The sequence below is a fragment of the Phyllostomus discolor genome, chromosome 11 (assembly GCF_004126475.2).
Source record: "Phyllostomus discolor isolate MPI-MPIP mPhyDis1 chromosome 11, mPhyDis1.pri.v3, whole genome shotgun sequence".
Lineage (NCBI taxonomy): Eukaryota > Metazoa > Chordata > Mammalia > Chiroptera > Phyllostomidae > Phyllostomus > Phyllostomus discolor.
In genome coordinates, this window is record NC_040913.2 from 44,106,865 (window position 1) to 44,129,138 (window position 22,274).

The 22,274-nt window shown below is 37.9% G+C and overlaps 1 protein-coding gene and 1 pseudogene across 3 annotated transcripts in view; both read right to left on the reverse strand.

Moving 5' to 3' along the window:
* The window catches only part of EPSTI1 (epithelial stromal interaction 1), a 121,475-nt gene extending 104,343 nt beyond the window's left edge, over window positions 1–17,132 (reverse strand). For all 3 annotated transcript variants that reach the window (XM_036011328.1, XM_036011329.1, XM_028526716.2), the window contains exon 1: window positions 16,954–17,132. In XM_036011328.1, the coding sequence (XP_035867221.1) occupies window positions 16,954–17,132 (179 nt within the window). The remainder of the gene's footprint in view (window positions 1–16,953) is intronic.
* On the reverse strand, window positions 3,644–4,377 carry LOC114508780 (annotated as a pseudogene).
* Window positions 17,133–22,274: the final 5,142 nt, after the last annotated feature.

Consider the following 22,274-nt stretch of genomic DNA (forward strand, 5'->3'; position numbering starts at 1 on the left):
TGAGGGCAGAAACTGTGCTTGACTGATCTGTATATGCCCAGCCACTGGCACAGTGCCTAGCACAAAGTAGCTTCTTGATGAATGAAACAAAATGATGCCAACATCCAGTCTGTGAGTCTGTGCTAGGTGTCTTTTCTTTTGGATGATTCATGTGGTCCCACAAGAGCATGAATAGTTCATAGCAAAAATATATCACAGCAACAGACAGTAGCATGCATGTAATTACAGTGTTATGGATAAAACACAATTGGCTTATAAATGCAGTTTTTTTTAAAAAATAAGATACTCCTAGAAGTCTCTCTTCAATAGAGAATGCACAATTTCAAAGAAGAAATTAGCAAAGATTGAACAGTAGAGGCCAAAAGTGCTGATTAACAGAAGCAATTTCTTCCTTATCTCTTTATGTTCCTAGCAGTGAGCCTTCAGCCAGTTTCAAACTGGGCTTTAATTTTGGACTTGTTAATGGGAGGTGTGCAACCCCCTCTGCATACAAATGGGGCTTCTGGATGCCCAATTACCTAATGTGTATCAGCAGACGTTGCATGTGCAGCCCAGCATACATACACGTTATGAATACAAAATTAGGAGGCTGCTGCTGGAAATTAATCCCTAGTCCATTCCATATTCTGTGTTCACCCTAAGAAAGATTTTCCACTCCTCGATTTCCAGCACTTTATAGGAGCTTGAGAGCTGCAAGTCTATGGATAATGCCTTGCAAACATGAATATGATATAATAGTGAGCCATTCTGCAGAGCTTTAAAGATGAAACATGAGACAATACACGTGCCAACCATGAAATGACTACACAATCCACAATATTCACTAAGACTGTGGCATGGAGCTGCTCACCATACCAGGGATTTGACTCTAGTGTAGATCAGTCATTCTTAAACTTTAGTGCACAGCAGAATCACCTGCAAGTTTTGTTAAGGTGCAGGGTTTCTAATTTAGTAGGTCTGGGTTGCCGTCTGATAACTTGCATGTCTAATAGTTCCAGATAATGCTGGTATTCTTGATCTGGGGACCACACTTTGAGAACCACTGTGATAGGTCAATCAAGCTGGCTTAGAACATCTGAACTAAAAGGAAATTTAGGATTAATAAAACATTGATAAAGACACATAGGCCAAAATCATGAGGTTAACTAAGCACCAGTTCTGAGAGGCAAACCCCAGACTTTTGACTCAGACCAGTTGAGTGTCTGCAGCTAACTTTTCAGCTCAATGTGGAAAGTATAAAATATGACTGGCCTTAATGTCAGCTTCCTGATAGACTTCAAACAAAGTGATGTACTTCATTTAACTGAGCACCTACACAGACTTGTTGTGGTAGGGACAATACCAAAAACAGACACCAACCACTATAACAGCTTACACTTTAGTTAGGAACAATTCTTGAAACCACCACAGAACAACACAAAGATACCCAAAGAAGCGTTAAAGTGAGATGAAAGAAATAGTGAAAGACTCAAGGTGGAGGAGTTAGAGACCCTCAGGGTAGAACACTTCAGAGAAGAATAGCAAGTTGAGGCTTAAAAGATAGGATCTAAAAATGGCTCTAAGTGGTTTTTGCTAGGACTTTGCTAAGAGCATCTTTGTAGAGAATTTTCCAGATCCATGGGTCTCACTTATAAAACTTTTGCAAGAGATTTGGAAAATAAAATGAATATGTTTGTAAAAGATTTCATTCTACAATATCTAATTTGCTTAAGATCAAGTCTGATAACATCATACTAGAATTGTTAGTTTTGAGAAGAGTGCTGCTGTGGTCAATCTATGGCCAATGGGTACAGTCCCCAGGTCCCCAGACACAGTACAGGGCCATGGAAAGAGGAAAAAAGCATCGAGCCCTGAAATCAGAGGTTTTTAATTGAAAGCACTTAAACATAATCCCAGGCTCAAGGACAATGGCCCCAATTATAAGTGCTTTATGTTAAAGATTTTTTTATTGTATTTTTCCATTACCATTGCTCCCCCATACCCTCCTTCACCTCTGCTACACCTTCCCCCTTGGAGAATTTCTTAGCAACCCTCTTAGTAATATCTTATTGGCTGAGAATGCCAAATATAAATCATAATATTCAGAAGAAAGCCCTGCCCAGTAATTTAGCTTCTATTCCTCTTGCTATAGGAAGAAGAGTCTAAGTCTGAGGAACTGCTTATTTTTTATATCATATGGCAGAGCAAAACACCTTGGAAAATAAAAATATTAGTCCTCCTTCTCTTAGCTTTTCCTTGACATGAATAACAAATATAACTTATTCATGTTTTCAGCCAATTAGTTTCCACCCACAGCAAAGGCCTCTGCGGTGTCAGCCTCCATGCCATCCCCTTCAACTGTCTCACTCAAAGCTGCTCATCCACAGAAGCTCAGCCCATCTTTTAGTGTTTAGTATTCTGGTCATTTCCTGATGAAACAACATTCAAGCTACTGAAATAAATGTATATCTTTGAAAATGAATTTCCTTAATCACCTCACTGAAATTTAATGAAATTTCTCACTTTGTAAGATTGTGTTCACTTTCCAAAAGCACATATCAGAGATATACTAAGGAAGAACTGTAAAAGGATAGCACAAAAAGAAAAATGCTTTCCTGCACCATAAAAAATAAATAAATATATTCAAGAAATATTTTCTTTCTGAGGTCTCCCCTGAGCTACACAACTGCTTCTCTTGCATATACTCTTGCACAGTTTTTATAGTCTCATCAATAAGCACTCTATGAAAAAAATGTTATGTTGAAGTTACGAAAAATATCTTGTCTGGCTAAAAGTATTATATAAATATATCCTCTGATGTGTACAAACTGCAGATATAATTTCAGTTCTAATTAAGAATAGCACTGGTTGACTGGAAAATAAAAACACAGTCAAGAGCAAAAATTCAGAAAGGAGTAGATGATTATGTTACAAATAAAATTTCAAAGCAGAACAGTAGACATAGTCTACTGTCCTATAAAAATTGTCTTCAGGTTTTCATAGTTTAAAAAATCTTATCTTAAGGTGATATTGTAAAAAGAAGAATTTTGGGTTAATCAAAGGCACTGGATACAGATTTATTTTCTAGATAAGACTTTCCATATCATTTTTTGCTAAATGATCTTCAACATCTCCCATGTGGAAGGGTTTGTGAATGCACTTTGGTTTCAGAATGTGCAGAGTCCAAAACATTGTCTGTACACCCAAGAGGCTGATTGATGTGAAGCTGATTAGTTCTATACAGCTCACAGCTTCTGTTAGAGAGCTGCATAGATGCCCAGAGGCCTGAACAGACATCCAGAGGAAACAGACAAGCAGGAGATCATCAGGTCTTTGGAGCCTTTGTTCATGGGATGCCTTCATGGAAACTAGAAGGAAGAACTGATGCATAGACACACCCCCATACCAGGATTCCCATGAAGGTCCATGGCTTAGTGAGACACGGAAAACTTAGGTAAGTGAGAAAAAACGTGCCTCTTCCTTCAAATGGTGGTAACTCCACACTAGGACACATGGTTTGGTATGTACAGCTGAGCCTTGAACCATGTGGGTTTGAGCTGTGCAGGTCCACTTGTACTGGATTTTTTTTAAAATAAAAGCAGCCAACCTTTTGCATCTACAGATTCAACCAACCACAGATCAAATCTAATATTTTCACATTCCCAAGAATGGATTCTCACCTCTAATTCAAAATACTGAGGGTTTTTTTAATAAAAAAAATCTTTATTTCAGATAAAATTACCATTCCCATAATTTAGGATAAAGCAAATACATTTCCTTGTGTCTACTATTTAGATAGTTATCATTTCCATGAATAGAGTTGTTGAGTATCATTTGAATATTTGCCTACATGCTTGCTGGAAGCCTCTGTAGCCTTTTCATGGTAGGGATTCCAGTTTTCCTGAATTCTTCCCTTTCCTTCCTGTATCTCATTTTGCATTCTTTATAAAAGGCATATCATTATAGTAAGCTGTTAGTGATTCTTCCAGTGCAGGATTTATTTCTGACATTTTACTACCATAAGGATTTCAGACTCCTTGCAACATTGAGTAGAATCTTGAACCTCTTCAGAACACCTCTCTTGAGCTTTTTCTCTACTTATTTTAGGATCAAAACATCTTTTTGACATGTCTAAGATGCTGCTCTTATGACCCAGCAGACACACTTCTCAGGATCTACCCTACCAGGTCAGGCACCATCTCCATGACAGAGGAAAGTCAAAAACATAGTTTTTGATCCATGATTAGTTGAATCTGTGAATGCACAGGGCTGACTATAGAGTAAAAAGTTATCTGTGGATTTTTGACTGCTTGTAGGATTGGGACCCCAACTCCATTTTGTTTAAGGGTCAACTGTGTTTCAGCTCCAATTACTATCTTAGCCAGACAAGTCTGTGCAGTTACCAACCTGCACAACCTAACAGGGTAGACCTGAACAATGTCAAATTTCTTCACTTACACACACACACACACACACACACACACACACACAAATGATAAAAGCTACAAAAAAAAGAAAGCAAGAAGGATTAACTCTAAAGATACAAAGAATATATATGAAATACAATATTTTAGACATCCGTCATCTTTAAGATGTCAAAAGTCAATGATGGAAGTAGAAATGGGGACCGACTAGCAGATATACTTGCAAAATGCATAAACTTGCTTCCTCAGTAAAAATAACAAGAAGTTCATATTTTCAGAATATAGAGATTTGATTTGACCTTACTTAGAAGCAAATCTTTACCCAGCAAACTAACCTTAGTCTGTTATTCTTTCAGGGATGCTGACAGAAGTTATAAGACTCTGGGTCGGAAACAAAGGACTGCTATGCCATTACTCATTACTCATGGGTAATAGTATAGCAGGCAGCATGAACATCAGCATATTTACATCTATTCTCTCTAGCTCCAAGTCTTATGGGGCAACACTACATGTTGTGGCTGCGCTGCAGTGGGGGAACACTGAGTTGGGCAAACTACTCTTTTTATGGCAGGTAGAAAGCAAGACTGGTCTTTGTCCTGGGGGAGAGTGTACCTCATCTTTCTTAGTTCCCAGCTATATGACAACCCTGAGAAAATGTCCAGGTTAAAGAATGGTCAAGTAGTCAGTCTTGGCACATCCAGTAAGTCATGTAAGAGTGAAAGACTCCCAAGGAAGGCTGTCTTTTCCAACAACAGAAATATTTAGGATTAACATTCTATTTTAAGAAAGGCTAAATGATAAAGAAATTGACATTTGCATAAAAACTTGGGATTTTTCTTTTTTATTATTATTAGTAGGCTATGATCTAATTATGTACACATGTCTTAAGCAAAGCTCCTCAAGGTTATATGTAACTTAAAAGAAAAAATCAGAAGTGCAAGATATAGGAAATTATACCTAAATCTCTGCATAGGACATTTTTAAATGATATTAATTGTTTATTTCTTATTATAAAAGAAACATATTCTCATTGAAAAATGCATAAAATTACTTTTAAAACATTTAAAAGTCGCTCATAATCCCACCCCTCAGAGATCACAACTACAGTTTTATTTGGGAATATTTCAGCCCACTCTATATTCTGCACATATTATTACACAGTTGCAATTGTATTTTAAGTTCAATTTTATATCCTATTTTCATTTATAAGTTATATTCCCAATTACACACGTAACAAGGTTAACATTAAATGGCTTTATAATATTTTACATAGATGTATCATAATATAATTACTCATTTTCCCTTATTTCAATTGTTTGTTATTATAAACAACTTCACAGGATATGCAAATTGCAAAACATAAAGCTTTGCACAGAATAATATCCAGAAGAAAACTCTAATTGTCTTCTAAAATCAGTACTCTGAACAGGAATGTGAACATTTAAATTTTCTTCTTTAGATATCCCATTTGCATTTCCAAAATCCAGAAACAATCTGATCATATAATTAATTTCTGCTCTTATGCTTAACACTGCTCAATTCTTAAACTAGAACAATGTTCAGAAATAAATGTTCTGTTATGGTTGCCACTATTTGTACTGTATCAGCCCTAGACTACCTATTTATGGGCTTATTTTATATGAAAGACGCAGATAAATAAAGCCATTTATTAAGACACTCATTTGAAGATATCTATTTTATTGTATGGACTTATAATAATTATATATAACAGACATAATATTATAGACTTCTATTATCCAGTCTATATTATAGGCTTCTATACAGTAATAGAACCTAGCCTTAAGTCACTAGTACATGTCCTTTTTGGGGCTGTGACTACATCCTTTGCTGCATCTTCTTTCACAATGTATGTAATTTAGTTTTTCAGATTATCACTTTACATCCCTGGTTCTGGCTCTTTCCTTTCATATCTACATCCTGGTTCCTGATTCTGTTCTTTGTTCTGTATCCTAGGAGTGACAAAAACCACTGAACAAAATGGTATCGATAAATAATATGTCATTAGAAATTACTAAGTAGTTTTCCCCTAGAAAAATAGCATGGCTCTGAGCCCAGGGTAAACTGCAGAAATGTTGAATGTACAGCTCCCACGACAAGTCTTCTTTTAACTTCTCCACATTCCAAAGGAATAATGAGAAGAAAAAAAGGGGTGAGGCACCATGAATTTTAGAATATTATCTAAATTAGGTTTCCATAACTTTTTATGTTAAATTTTAAGCCTATGAGCAAAATTAAAATATTGTGTAAAATGAAACCCATACACTATTTACCTGAAGTTACCAGTTGTTAATGTTTTGTTACAATTGCTTTTTCTCTCTCCTCTTCTCACTGTTTTCTGAGTCACGTGAAAGTGAGCCAGAGTCAGGATGCATTGTCCTCAATTCCCTCAGCATGCATCTCCCAGTACAAAGACATTCTTCTGCTTCAATCAATAACAGTATAGCACCCAAGGAATTTAATATTAATATAATATTGTCTGATATTCCATCTATATTTAAATTTCTAACCTACTCCAATTTTTTTATATTCTTCCCTATCTCTGTCTCATCCTGGATCCAATCACAGATCATACACTCCAATGGTTTGACATGTCTGTTTAGACTACTATAATCTAATCAGTTTCCTTGAATTTTCTTCCTTTCATCAATGACATTTTTTAAGAGTACAGGTGTGATGATTAATTTTGTGTCAATTTAACTCGGCCACTCAATGCCCACATATATGGTTAAACATTAATTCTGGATGTGTCTGTGAGGGTATTTCTGGAAGATAGTACCATTTGAATCAATAAACTGAGTAAAGCAGGTACTCTTCTCTAGTGTATGTGGGCATCATCCAATCCACTGAGGACCTTCATGAATAGGAAAAAAAACAAAGGCCAAGAAAGGTTGAAATCACTCTGCCTGACTGTTGAGCTGAGGCAGCAATCTTCACCTGACCTCAGTGCTCCAGGTTCTTAGGCTCTGAGACTTGGAGTGGAATCTACACCATCAGTTCTCTGGATTTCAGGCCTTCAAGCTATACCACCCACCTTCCTGGGTCTTCAGCATGCAGATGGCAGATTAGGGGGCTTCTCAGCCTCCACATTCGTGAGCCAACCCCTTACAATAAATCATATATATATATATATATATATATATATATATATATATATTTATATAAATATATATTTTTCCTTTTGCTAAAGAATCTTGATTAATACATCAAGTAAATTGTCTTACAGAATTTATAGAATGCCTCATAATCTGAATTTGAGAAATGATGCTTTCTCTCACAATTAAACTTTTTGGTTAGGTTAAACATTTTGGAGTGACACATAGTAGATGTTATCTAAGATTCCATTGTTAGAACTAGAGTCGTCTCCTTGTGCAAATAAGTAATAAGCCAACATGAAAAACGGTATATGCCTATATGACAAAGAGCAATTGCATTTTAAAATACAGATTAGAAAGAACACATGCCTTCTATCTGTCACCTTCTATTGTCAGCAGAAATCAAAGGGTGTAATGGCCCTAAGACTTTCTACTTGGCATAGAGAGTCAAAGAGCACAACCTATACATTAAAAATAAAAATGTCTTTATATCAAACTATTTGAACACTTCAGTGTTTATTTCTAAGGACTGGAATTACAGGGGACTTTCTCTATATTATTTTTTCAGTGTTTGAGTATTTATAACAAACAGATATGACCTCCCTTATACAAGCAAGGAAAAATATTCCAAAGATTTTTAAGTGAGAAAATATTTAAAGCCAAGACTTGGGGCCTCACATTTTCTTACAAGATCAGGTAGCACATGATTTCCATGGTCAGTTGTTCCACAGTAAAACAATCACTGGGCAATATTAGCCCTTGAGTTTTAATGATGGTAAATGTCTTCAGTTTTTCTATAAGACTTTAATGGATTGCCTTTTAAGTGTCCATATTTGGGGGGAAAATTACAAACATTATAGAACAAAGGAACTATCATTGATTGATCTTCTGATATAGAAGAGAACCTTTCAATGCAGTCTTTTCCCTTTGATATTTTTCCTGGTAAGCTTTTGTTTCAGATTCAAATACATTCTGAATAGATGCAATTAACCTTAACAATATGTATAGCTTTACAGCACTGTGCTGACTTTGAAGTAAGTAACCTTACTGCGTAATTGAACAAAGATTCTTTTTCTCTCTCTCTCATTTCTGCTATGCATCTACTGATTATTACAGGTATTATGTGTTTGGGAGCTTTCATCATCCTGTTGATTTACTGTTTCACTGTTTCAGCTGTCAAAGGCTTTTTGAGAAATGCCTGCTCATGTTTTACGATATTGTATTTGAACAAAAATGATTACTCCCCAAGATTTGGCAGGCTGCAAATTCATATCATACTGAGGAGTGGAATCTAGTGAAGAACAGGGAAATTTATTCCAAGCAAGACCATAATCTCTACCCTCCTGCATATACAGCAAGGTAAATTTGATCTAATCAAACTGAAATATCTCTTCTTTCCATGCACTCCAATAATCTCTTCTGCCATGCTTAGAACTGTGATTTTCAAACTCTAAGTGGTAACCCATTAATGGAAAATTTATTCTTAATGAACAAGAAGAGAAAATGTTAGGAGTATATCACATATAGCAAGGATTCCCACAGAAACTTTGCTCTTATAAACTACTTCTCTATACAAATCATTCTAAAGCTGTAAACAAATGTCACATTTTAGTGTCTACAGTACCACTGGCATATTGATGTGAAAATATGACTGACAGGAACTTAGCTAGTTACACTTCACTCCTTCCTCCAGCTCTACATCATGTTCAGGACCCAGGCTGTGGTGGATAGACTGGAGTTTGAGTGCTGGTTCTGAGACCTGAGGAAATCATTTTATCTCTCAAGACTCAGTTTCTTTATCTATAAAGTAACAATGTCTTTATCATGAAGACAAACTCTAACGAAGTATGTAATATGCTTAGCACAAGGTCTAGCATGTGGTTGAGTTCCAGACATAAAAGTCCCAGTTATTGATTGTTATTTTGGTTTTAGTCTCTCAGTTTAACTATTTCAGATCACAACTGATTCACTTAATGCTGCCAGAATATTGCAATGCTTCATCACATTTCTCATTTCAAAAATAAGTCAACTAGGGAGAGCTCTACTGATTAGTTTAGTAGTGGAAACTGATACTCATTGAGACACCTACCCAGCACATTAAACCATACTGTTATCATAAAGTTAGAAATTCATTAAATAGTATCAGTTAAATACTGCATGTTATTTTTACAAACTTCTTGACTGCTTATGAGTCTTGCCTAGAGGTTGGGTTAAATAGTCCCCTCATGAACAGCCATCGATACTGAGGCATCAAAAAGAGTACTCATCAGAATGGATCACAGGTTATTCTCTCCCTGTGTATTATGATTTCATAGCACTAAAAGGAACTTTGGCATTATTCAGTTTTCCATGTCCAGGGAGGAGTAATAGCCTGATGCTTTCATGCCATTTGGCATCTGTAGGCAAAGCTTATGTTCTCACAGTCACATATGAAACAGAAAAGAAATCTCAAGCATTGTAGTGAAAAAGAAATTGTAAATAGTAAAAGCAGTTCTTACAGGCTCTCATAAGTTTTCAGAAACTTGCATTCTGTTTAAGACTATTTATGCAGTTAGCATGGATTCAAACAAGGTGAGTCAATGAGTTGTTTTTGATCATCTCTCTCAGACATAAGAAATTATACTTCAGGGTTCAGAATATGCAGATCAAAAATTCCAGCCAACATGGAGGTGTAGGGAGACACCCTGTGCCTCCTCACACAACCAAAAGAAAGACAACAACAAATTTAAAAACAAAAAAACAACCAGAACTGACAGAAAGTCGAACTGTATGGAAGTCAGACAACCAAGGAGTTAAAGAAGAAACATTCATCCAGACCCATAGGAGGGGCAGAGACCCACAGCCAGAGTGTAGAGTACTGTGACAAGGCAGCAACTGGAGGACTAGGGCTGGCAAGGTGATGGCTGGTGGACTGGGCAGTCCCACAACTGGGAAGCGAGACAGACCACACAGCCAAGGGTTCCAGCTCAGGGAAAAAAAGCCTCAAAACCTCTGACTGAAAAAACCTGTGAGGGTTCAGGCTGCAAGAAAACTCCCAGTCTCACAAGAAAGTTCATTGGAGACACCCACAGTGTCCTAGAAGGTACACAACACCACCAACCCAGGAATCAGCTCCAGAAGGGTCTAATTTGCTTGTGGGTAGTGGCATAAGTGACTGAAAGCCAGCAGAGAGCTGAACAAGTGGCATAATTCCCTCTTGGACCCCTCCCCCACATATAGCTTTACAATGCTGCATTATGGGTTGCCCTGCCCTGGTGAATACCTAAGGCTCCATCCCTTACTAATAACAGGCATGCCAAGACAAAAAAAATTGGCTCAAATGAAACAACAGATCAAAGCTTCGGAAAAAATACAACTAAGCGATGAAGAGATAGGCAACCTATCAGATGCAGAGTTCAAAACACTGGTAATCAGGAAGCTCACAGAACTGACTGAGTATGTTTGCAAAATAGAGGAAAAAAGGAAGGCTATGAAAAGTGAAATAAAGGAAAATATGCAGGGAACCAACAGTGACCAAAATGAAACCAGGACTCAAATCAACGCTTTGGATGAGAAGGAAGGAATAAATAGTCAATTAGAAAAGAATGAAAAGCAAGAATTGAAAAATATGAGGAGAGGCTTAGGAACCTCCAAGACAGCTTTAAACATTACAATATCTGAATCATAGGGGTGCCAGAAGAAGAGGAAGAGCAAGAAATTGAAAACTTATTTGAAAAAATAATGAAGGACAACTTCCCTAATCTTAATCTGGCAAATAAAATAGACTTCCAGTACCAGGAAGCACAGAGAGTCCCAAAGAAGTTGGACTCAAGGAAGTACACAGCAAGACACATCATAATTACATTACCCAAGATTAAAGAGGAGAGAATCTTAAAGGCAGCAAGAGAAAAGGAGATATTTACCTACAATGGAGGTCCCATGAGACTCTCAGCTCATTTCTCTAAAGAAATCTTACAGGCAAGATGGGGCTGGAAAGAAGTATTCAAAATCATGAAAGGCAAGGACCTACATCCAAAACTACTAGCAAAGCTATCATTTAGAATGAAAGAGCAGATAAAGTGCTTCCCAGACAAGGTCAAGTTAAAGGAGTTCTTAATCACCAAGCCCTTATTATATGAAATGTTAAAGGGACTTATCTAAGAAAAAGAAGATAAAAAATATGAACAGCAAAATGACAATAAACTCAGAACAATTAACAATCTAACCTAAAAAAAAGGAAACAAACTAAGCAAACAACTAGAACAGGAACAGAAACACAGAAATGGAGATCACATGGAGGGTTATCAGTAGGGACAGTGGGAGAGTGAGAGAGGGGGAAAAGGTACAGGGAATAGGTAACAAAATTGGTAGGTAGAAAATAGACAGGAGGAGGTTAAGAATAGTATAGGAAATGGAGAAGCCAAAGAACTTATATGTCTGACCCATGGACTTGAACTAAAGGAGGGGAATGCAGGTGGGAGGTGGTGTGCAGGGCAGAGGGGAATAAAGGGAGGGAAATAGGACAACTGTAATAGTATAATCAAAACATATTTTTTAAAAAAATATGCATATCAATTATTAAAAGTTATGTTTATAAAAATTGGAGTAATACTATAACTTAATCACTCTGGTATCACATATCCCACATTCTACCCCAATTTATATTTACCAAATGTTTAATACTAATGTACCACAGTGCTATTTGAGGGGAAAAGGAAGAAAAACCAGGGATTGGCCATTAATAAGTGGTCTTACTAAGCCATCCTTTGAGACAGGCCAGTAAGTTAGGATAAGTGGAATGGAGAAACTGAGACAAATAGATGAACAAACTGGCTGAGCAATTTACAGTCAGATGCAGAAAGTCACCTTCCTATGGATAATATCTAGGCCTTGTTGTATTTCAGCTCCAGGGCCAGAAAAGCAGAAAAAACAGGTGGGTGACACCAGAACTCAACTGCAATGACTGAAGACCCACTGCCATGGCACTGACCAATCAGTAGAAACCACAGCCCTGAAAAAGCACACCTGGAAAACTGATGAATATTTTGCTGAAACTCTTCCCTGAGACCTCCCCTAAGATTCCCACCTGCAAGAGAGAGACAAAAGCCCTAAGACAATGGACCCAGATCCTGCTTTCCCTCTGGAGAACAGCCTGCACCATTCACTTCCCCCTCTTCTTCCCTCACAGGCACAGCATCTCCTAAACTCTAAGGGTCCCCATAAGACTTGTAACCAGGGGAGCAATCAGCAGCAGCAGCTTGTCCCAGGCTAATCCCCTGAACTTGTCCTCCAGGCCCCCTTTTCTCTGACTTCCCAGTGAGTTAAGGCAGCCCAGTCTAGGCTCTCTCTTCTTGCTTCTTCTGTCCTAGGCTCTTCCTTGTTTCACTGCCCCCAGCTTCAATAAACATACCCTCACAATCACCTGGACTCATGCTCTGAAATCTTTCCTGTACAAAGTCAACAACTCACATACTACCTGCTGGCCCTAGGCAGATTCACTCAAGGCCAGGCCCCTGTCCGGTAACACCTTTAATCTCCCTTCACTCTTTGAGAGTTTGAGGGTGAAGGGAAGGAAAATAATTAGTTACCAGGATTATTTCCTTTCCAGTAGTACAATGAGCTATGGAAAGTACTGAAGTTAGAGTAAGAAAGCTAGGGAATGTCTCTTGAGCTCTAAGGGAGGAATTGAGACAGAGGCATGGGTTTCCCCAGCACACATGTAGAACACTCCAACAGACATAGTGTCTAAGCTGCTGTGGTCAGGGGTATAGTGCATCTTAAAGGCTGTGTCACTTTGGGCCCTCCAAGAAGCAGACATCAAGGTGGAATTAGGCATGGAAGAGATTTACTTGGGGAATGCCTGTGAAAGATAAAAGGGGAACAGGCAGGAATAGTCAAGGAAAGCCTTGAGAACGTGAGCAAATCTAATATGTATGAAAGGAGAGAGAACATGGGGATTGAGAAGGAAGAACTCAGACTGCTGCTATACAGTTCTGAGCAAGTCTTGGATAGGTCAATGGGGAGCCTTCTGGCAAACACTGACCAATAGAGGAGTTCCACGCAGGCAGGACTGGGCTGGCATTAGTACCCTGGACCACTCAGACACTGGCTGGGAAGAATGCAGAATAAGTATGCTCTCAACCCAAAGTCATGGATCAAAAAGTGATAGTTGAGGCTGTCAATCTACTATGATCCTCACAGTAAGTTCTTTTGAAGGAGACCTGAGTAGCAAGCTTCCCTCGTTGCCAGAGGAGCCACTTAAACTCCTGTGGTATAATAAAAAATAAATAAATACTAAAATAAATAAACACTTAGTCTTTTTCCCTGGCTCCTGGCATAGAACTCTTAAAATCATTGTAATTCCAAGTAATAAAAACCTGAGTTATATGCTAATATAATAGATGACTCCAGGTAGGAGGCTCTAGGAAGCTTCAGGATGGGAGCTATTTACCACAAAAACCAAGCATGTGATTGATTAGAGTATTACAATAAAAATAAACTACCAAAAATATAAGTAAATAATAAAATTTTGTTAAATAAATTCTTGAACATTGAAGTTTGGGGAGATTACAAATTGGTGAGCACATCAAGGTGCCAGGAAGGTGACCACCGATCTACAGAGCTATACAATATCCCCCTATATTTTGCCCTATGACTCTGAAGTGTTCCTGAGTTATATACTTTAAAGTAAAACTGTAATCATAAGTATAGTGGTCTCCATAGTTCTGTAATTCATTCTAGTGGATTCCTGAATCTAGAGATGGAGAAAAGTCATGGAAACTCCAAATTTGTTGTCAGCTGGGCAGAAATGTGAGTATCCTGGGGACCCCACTTGTGGCTTGCTCCTAAAGTGGGAAAAGACTTAACCCTTAATTTGGGGCACCTGTGCTAACTCTGAATCGTTAAAGTCAGAACTGAATTGTAGTTACTTGGTGTTGGAATGACATTTGTGAAAACAAAAACAAAAACACACAACTCCTAATTATCCTGTGGACTGGCAGCTGAAACATCACCTCTTAGGATGGCCTTTCCGGCTCCCAAAACTAGCTCTGGCCCTGGATTCCCTTTATAATGCATATAAAGAGTTATTCATGTAATTATATTATAACTGTCTGTCCTATCAGTTACACCATAAGCCTCATACAGGGTTGTTTTTTGTTGAGTATTTTGTCCTTATATTTTAAATTAAATATTCAGAGCTAGAGATCCTCTCTTATATTACAGCGTTGTTGTAAGGATTGAAGGATCTAATACATGTCATGTACTTTCACATACCAAGCATGACATGTGTTTGCTGTTATTACTGCTCATCTTTAAGTCTCTGCAGTTCTCAGTGTAAAGTAGGCTACAAATACATTAAGGTAAACTGAATTTGTATGCACATTATGTTAAAGGTAACTGTTTAGTAAAATTCTGCACTGTGGGTTCATTTTCAGAATGTATTTTGATTTCCTCCAAACAGCATCAAAAGGATCCAGGAATGGTTATAGACAAGTATCTGAATACTCTGCCTATATTATGATCACAGGTAAGAGCCTAATGCCTGGAATTGTATAAAGTGAGGTAAAAAAAAATCCCTTCCAGAAAAACCCATATCTTAGCCTTAGTTATCTAGATATGAATAAGGTGTTTACAAACAAAAAAAAATATTGAAAGAAAGGGTAAAAGGTTATTTTGGATCAGAAATTTGTGGGAGCTTTTTTTCTCTTTAAGTCTGTGTAGATAGCTTATGATATTTAGGGACAAAAATCATCAACTAAAAATAACTTAGAAACCAATATGAATTAGTAAATACTTATAATTATTTAAATCCAAATATAGCCAAGAACTCAGCTTTGCTTTGGAGCATATTAGGTAATGATCCTCAGAATCATTTTAAGAGACTGTCTTAAAATGTTTTTATATTTATATGTAAGTAAGTGTTTTAAATCAGTATGTTTTTACAAGGCACAAACACTCCACTTTAGGGTCACAGCACAGTACTTGGTCAATAAACATGTTTAACAAACTATCAGCAACCAATATTTCACTAGATATTTGCTTTGTATGTTTGACATACAAAGCAAATATCCAATAAAATGATGCAAATTTGTATCCAGCAAAATATCCATGCATATACACAAACATGCACATGCACACACATACTTAAAAACAAACACTTAGAGGTTAGTATTAACTCATTTTAAGTAGTGACAAACTGAGGCATAAAGTAGCTAAACACCTTGTTGAAGTTCATAGTGCAAATAATGGCACAGTCAGAACTTGAACCCAAGTCTGTCTGGCATCAAAGCTGATGCTCTTGTGCCCACATTGGGGCTTACCTAATGAATACATGGAAGTATGTACACAAAACAAGGTCAAATTCCAACTCCTCATTGTATAATTAAGCTCATATTAAGAGTGAACAAATTAGGCCTGACTGTTAAACACTGAATTTTATCCCTCCTTTTCCTTAATTTTCCATCAGAAAATAAAATTGAAATTAATGAGCTTCTGTTATGGTATGATACCTCTTACTTTGAAAGGGAAACGCAGCAATCTCGCATTGAAATCACCTAGATTATCTACCTCAACTAAGGTTAACCCTAAACTGAATAATATTAAATGACTGCTACTTACGAATTCTCCCAAAAGTTAAGAGATGAAAGAAAATCTGGTTATTGGTCATAAGGTTATGTACTGTTTCTTAGCAACCAGCATTTGTCTTTCGTGTGACTACAAATTGATGAAAAGGGGGAACTATAAATGAAACCATTTGGACAGTCCTAATTCACAAGCAATAATGTCTTTACAAACCATACTGTTGAGGTATAGAAGCTTATTCCATGAGGCAGGAAGAGAGAGCCACTGACATTTTGCATAAATGTTCTCCAAATACCAACTGTAGTCCCAGAACCAAAGATCAAGAGTAAGTTGTATCAGTCTGTTCCAATGAAGAGCTCTTAACATCAGGGACAGGAAACTGCAGTCACTTCCTCTCTTGGTCTAATTCCACTGGTCCTAGTGGCTAGTTTATCTGGGAGTTTTGTTGGGAGGCAGCATTTGGATCTACCACCATAGCATAGCACTTTCCCTCTTCACCCTTACCTAGCAGCTGATGTAGAGATACCATTTACAGTACCAAATTTTAATACAGGAAGGAAAATTTTGTCATGCTTGTTAGAGTATGAGTTCTGAAGATACCTGGAAATTAGTAAGAAGCCATGGCAGTCCCTCCACATCCACTTCTTTCAAACCTGTAGCCAGTCACCAGAATCAGGAGACTAGTGATCGTTAAAGAAATGGGGACTTAGATAAGTATGTAAAGAACCGCAGACCGGCACATTCAATTTGTGTCTTTTGCTTAGGCTAACGCGGTTTCAAACTCTAATGATCAAAGTGTCAGTCAGTATGTCAGGGGATCTAGGATCCGGCCCTTCCCCGGACCCCTCCCTCCAAGACCTGTTGTGAAAACTTACAGTCTCTGGCTCGTGTGCTCCACTCTCTCCCGAAAAGGGTTCTCTGAAGTCGCCTTCAAACCTTGCTCCGGGCCTTGCAGCGGGTCGGGCTCTCGAGGCTGCCCAGAGGGGTCCCGGGCGGAGCGGGAGGCGGAGGAGGAGCCAAGCCCGGAGCCCAACAGCCTACTGCGAGTGTACATGGTTCTGAGCCCGCTGGGCCCTGGGTGCCGCAGCCTCAGTGGGGTTTCAGGCTGGGTTGCTTAGCGAGTCTCGTGATGCGATTCCAAAGACCAGGGGCAGCGGTTTCAACAGCTGAGTTTCGATTTCTTGCCTACCGCGGCAGATTGAGCCCGCCCTGGGGACTTCCCCATTCGTGCTCCACTCGGGCATGGGCATCCAGGACGTGATCTCAGGTAACTGCTCCTGCCATGGCCGCCCCGCCCATGGCGGGTTGCTGAGTTGAGCTGACTTGGCTGCGATAGGTGAGTCAGTTTAAAGTCTCACAAACAACTTTAGAAGATAATAAAGGTAACTATTCTATGATCAGTCATGGACATATTGTAAGACACTTTAGGGATTGTTTCACAGGTAACCCGAATTTGAGGTTACTGCTGAGACTATATATTAACCTTCGGATGTCAGAGATTAAGTCAGTACTTTAATACATTTAAACAAAAACTTGACTTTAACAGTGATGACTACTCTTTGATTGTTGTATGAATACGTCCAAGTTAAAGGAAATGGAAACTGAAATCAAAAGCAGAGAAAACACAAAACTGAAGAAACAAGCTGAGGGGGACGCAGAGATGTTCTCCAGGCAGCCTGGCTAAGTCATTGATTAGACTTAGTAAAGAAATATTGGTTAAATATCTGCTCTGTGCAAGACATTGGGCAATGATTCAAGTACGATGTGGGGATTTAAAAAAATACAGATTTGTTAGATTCTGCTTCTGTAGGCACTGGGGTAGTTTTAAAACGCTCACAGGTGACTCTCATGTGAACTGGAGTTTTCACCATGGTCATAATGCTGGTTATACAAAGATGAGAGAAGGCTCTTCCTTCACAAAACCTGTATTCCAGGGACAGATAAACAGATGCTGGTGCCACCATAAGTAAAATAACAAGTGGGTGCTCCGGGAAACTGGGGTTAGCCCTCTGCATAATTCAAGGAAAAGGGACATTTGAGAATGAGCCATGAAAGACATAGGAATTCACCATAAGGAGATGTAAAGCAGACTTGTGGTTTAAAATGGCAACATCTATTCCTAACTCCAGATGGGGTGAGGTAGCTGGAGCACCCAAGCCCCAGGCCAGTGCACCATTTAGGAGCTGGAGTGTCTTGCTATATTATAGTGCTCAGAACAGAGATACATGTTTGGTGGCTATTGAGAGAATGAAATTGAAACATGATAAAGCAAATATTGGGGTAGGACAGAAGGTGAGAATATAGTGGCAGGAACACGGGAGAAAAGGAGTCAAGGTTTCCGTGGCACCCTAAGACTTTAGAGATCTATGAAGTAGGCCAGAGGTTCTCAAACTTGAACAGCACCGGAACCATCTGGAGTGTATTTCTTAACAAACTCTGGGCCCTAACCTCTCAGTTTTTGATTCGATATGTTTAGAATGAGGCCTAAGGATCTGCATTTTTAACAAGATTCCAGGAGATGCTGCTGATGCCACAAACAACTTTTTTGTCTTTAAATTTATTTTTATTGTTGTTCAAGTACAGTTGTCTCCATTTTCACCTCACCATGGCCCCCTCCCCACCTATCCCTGCCTCCCACCCTCGAACCTACCCCTTTTGGGTTTGTCCATGTGTCCTTTATACATGCTCCTTGATGGCCCTTCCCCTATCTTCCCCAATTATCCTCTCCCTCCTCCCCTCTGATTACTGTCAATTTGTTCTTTATTTCAATGTTTCTGGTTATATTTTGCCTGCCTTTTGACCCAGCAATACCACTGCTGTGATTATATGCTAAGAATCCCAAAACACCAATTCAAAAGAACCTATGCACCCCAATGCTCATAGTGGCATAATTTACAATAGCCAAGTGCTGGAAGCAACCTAAATGCCCACTGGTAAATGAGTGGATAAAAAAAAAACTATGGTACATTTATATAATGGAATACTAAGCAGCAGAAAGAATGAAGGAGCTCCTACCCTTCGTGACAGCATGGATGGAACTGGAGAACATTATGCTAAGTGAAATAAGCCAGGCAATAAAAGACAAATACCATATGATCTCACCTATAAGTGGAACCTAATCCACTTTTTAAGACCACTGCTATAGGCAATGTGTTTTTTTCAATAGTGCAGTTCTGTAATAATACCTGTTTGAGAAAGCTAGCTCTACTAGCAGTGTAAAATAAAAGAGAGATTGAAAATAAAGGGACTGAAATCTGAGAGATAAATTAAGGGTCCAGCTATTATAATCTAGGTAAGAAATATGGGTCTAAACTAAGGGAAATAGAAAGCAGGAAGCAAAATCAAGACATTCCAAGTGAAAGATTAACATGATTAGATTTAAAAACAACAACTAAATGCAAAGGAGTTCTGAGCACCAGAAGCCCAGAGAGAAGAGGAGATAATTTATACAGTACATTGACCCAAGTTTGCCTCATTATAGACACATGATCAAGGCCAAGTCTCTTAATTTCTCAGAGGCCAAAACTGTGTGATGTGGAATGAAGTTACATTACTTACTTTGTTGGGTATTTTAAGGAATAAAGACATAATCCATATTAGTAGTTCTTAGATAGAGTTAATTTTGTCTCCAGCAGACATTTGGCAATGCCAAGCATTTTCCATTGTGAAGCCTAGAAGTGGGTGGGGGTCAGGCTACTGGCATCTAGTGGGTAAAGGCCAGGGATGCTACAAAACATCTACAATGCACAGGACAACCTCCACAACTAAGAATCATCCTGCCCCAAACATCGGAGGTGCTGAAGTTGAAAAATCCTGATCAGCATATAATATGCCTAGATTAGAGCCCCAGTAGTTTAATGGTGCTGTTTTTATGGCGACTTTAAGGTTTTAGCTCTGTGGTTTGATAGATGGCAGAACCATTGACCATTAACCAGGAGAAGGGTCAGATTTTGAGGGAAGGTGAGAGTTTGATTTGGAAACTGTTGGTTTAGAGGTGCTACTGGGTGAGAAATGTAAAAAAAAAAAAGTGGATCTGGTGTTCTTTCTGGAGGATATCTTCTTCAAAACCTTTACTGGTGGGAAAATACCACTGGAAGTTTTGTTTCAGGGGAGAAAGCAATTGTTTTGGTGGTTGAATTAAATTCAAAGTATGAATATGGGAAAACCCAAACTAGGGGGAAATGATTATATTAAAGGAGCTAGAAATAGTACTACTGACTTCAGGAATACACTTAGTTGACCATATTTATTTTGCAACTCACCAAAGTTTCAAACATGAAGTAGAAATAGAGAATAATCAGAAAAATCTGAATTGCTTATTCTGCTCACTACTCATTTCACTACATTCTCAAAGTGTCAAAAAATGTGAATGTGATTTATTATTGCAATAGACATCTACAGGTTCCTTTAGGCTGCTGGAGAGTGAGTTATATCACCCATTCTCTCACTTGCTTTGTGCATTTGTATGAGAACATGGCCTGGCCTTTTACCAGGGTTGTCCTGGGGTGTATTTCTACCTAGCAGTGGCTGGTAGAAAAGAAGCAGGATGAGTGGGGAAGGTTCTAGATTTCCATCCCTGCTTGCACCAGGGTACTTAAATCAGTATCTCCTCTATACATTGGGCTGCTGCCTCATTTTGTCTGAGCTTCCATGGCTTCAGAACTTTGAAGAACCACTCTACTAGACTATTACCTATATATTATATGGGATATGGGAAACACCTGCAGTCTAGTGCAATTGATAAATTGCCTGAAATTTGGCCAATTAGAGATTTGTTTAGGTGTAGGGGTGTCCAATCCATGGCCAAGGATGGCTATGAATGTGGTCCAACACAAAATCATAAATTTACATAAAACCTTTTTTTGTTCATCAGTTTTCATTAGTGTTTGTGTATTTAATGTATGGCCCAAGGCAAGTCTTCTTCCTCCAGTATGTCCCAGAGACACCAAAAGGTTGGATACACCTGGTAAGGAATAGTTTTCTTTTAAAATATAACTGCCTCTAGGAAATAATCATTTATTCATTCCTTTAGGTAAAGGAATTTAATCTAAGAAAAAAAATCTTGGTTGAAAAAGAGGGAAGCTAAATGGAAAGGAAAGGATTAAAAAAGACGTGCAAAGGAAAATGCAAAATGAGATATTTATGGAAAGTGGCAATTCAGGACTATAATGGACAATTTTAGCTAGCCCAGTAAGCTAAGATAAAATTAAATCAAAAAGAATCTTTACCAGCTTGGTCTGAAGTTAACACATCCAAGTGTGTTTTATCTTCCAAGGAAGTAAATGGAAATATATACCTGAGTTGTAAATTAGTTGCCTTAGATTACTCTTTTATTAGTAGTAAATATGTGTAGATAAAGATCCATAGACTCAGCTTTTTCTTGTCATTAAGTATGTCAATGAAAAAAGTTTCTGAAAATTCTAAAAGTCATGTTTCCTTAAATTTGATTGTGTAGAGAAAAGTTAGATTAATCCAATAGATTAAGGAAAGCAGTTATTTTAAAGTTCTTTTTTCCTCTTCTGACAAAGGAATAATGAAAACTCTCTTAATACTTGGCATCATCTCATTTTAAGTGTGTGGGTGTCTGCATATTTGTATCTTGATAATTTCATATTCTTTAGAAATTCTTGAAATTTATATCATAAAATCATGGAATGCTACAATTATAGTCACCTTAAGTTCATGCAATAAATGTTTAGTGAATGGTAAGCATATACCACTCAATTCTGTCAGACCTTGAAGTCAAAGGTGGGGAACAGACAGAACCTTGTTATTCTATATTCATGTTTAAGTTCCTCTATCTCATTTTAGACATGGAAAAACAGAAACTTAGAAAAAAGTCAAGTGACTTGCCAACATTGTGTAGCAAATTGGTGGCATAACCAGAACTTGAATTTAGGTCTTCTGAGTCCAAGTCTAACGTTTTACACATTTTGGAAGATGATTTTGACAAAAACATCTTTTGACAAAATTCAGGGTTTGGAATGCTTTTCTTATACTATAAGTTTCCAAATGAGTAGCTGTGTGTTATTTTCCAAAACAGTATGTCAAAGTTTCTAAACCTATCAGAATCAACATTAATAAATGCCTTAACAATCCAATGCTCATCTCTATAATTATATGACCAAATGATCTATACAACAACAGTGCTTTATAGGACTTGTCAAATTTTCATAAATAGCAAACACTAATTTTG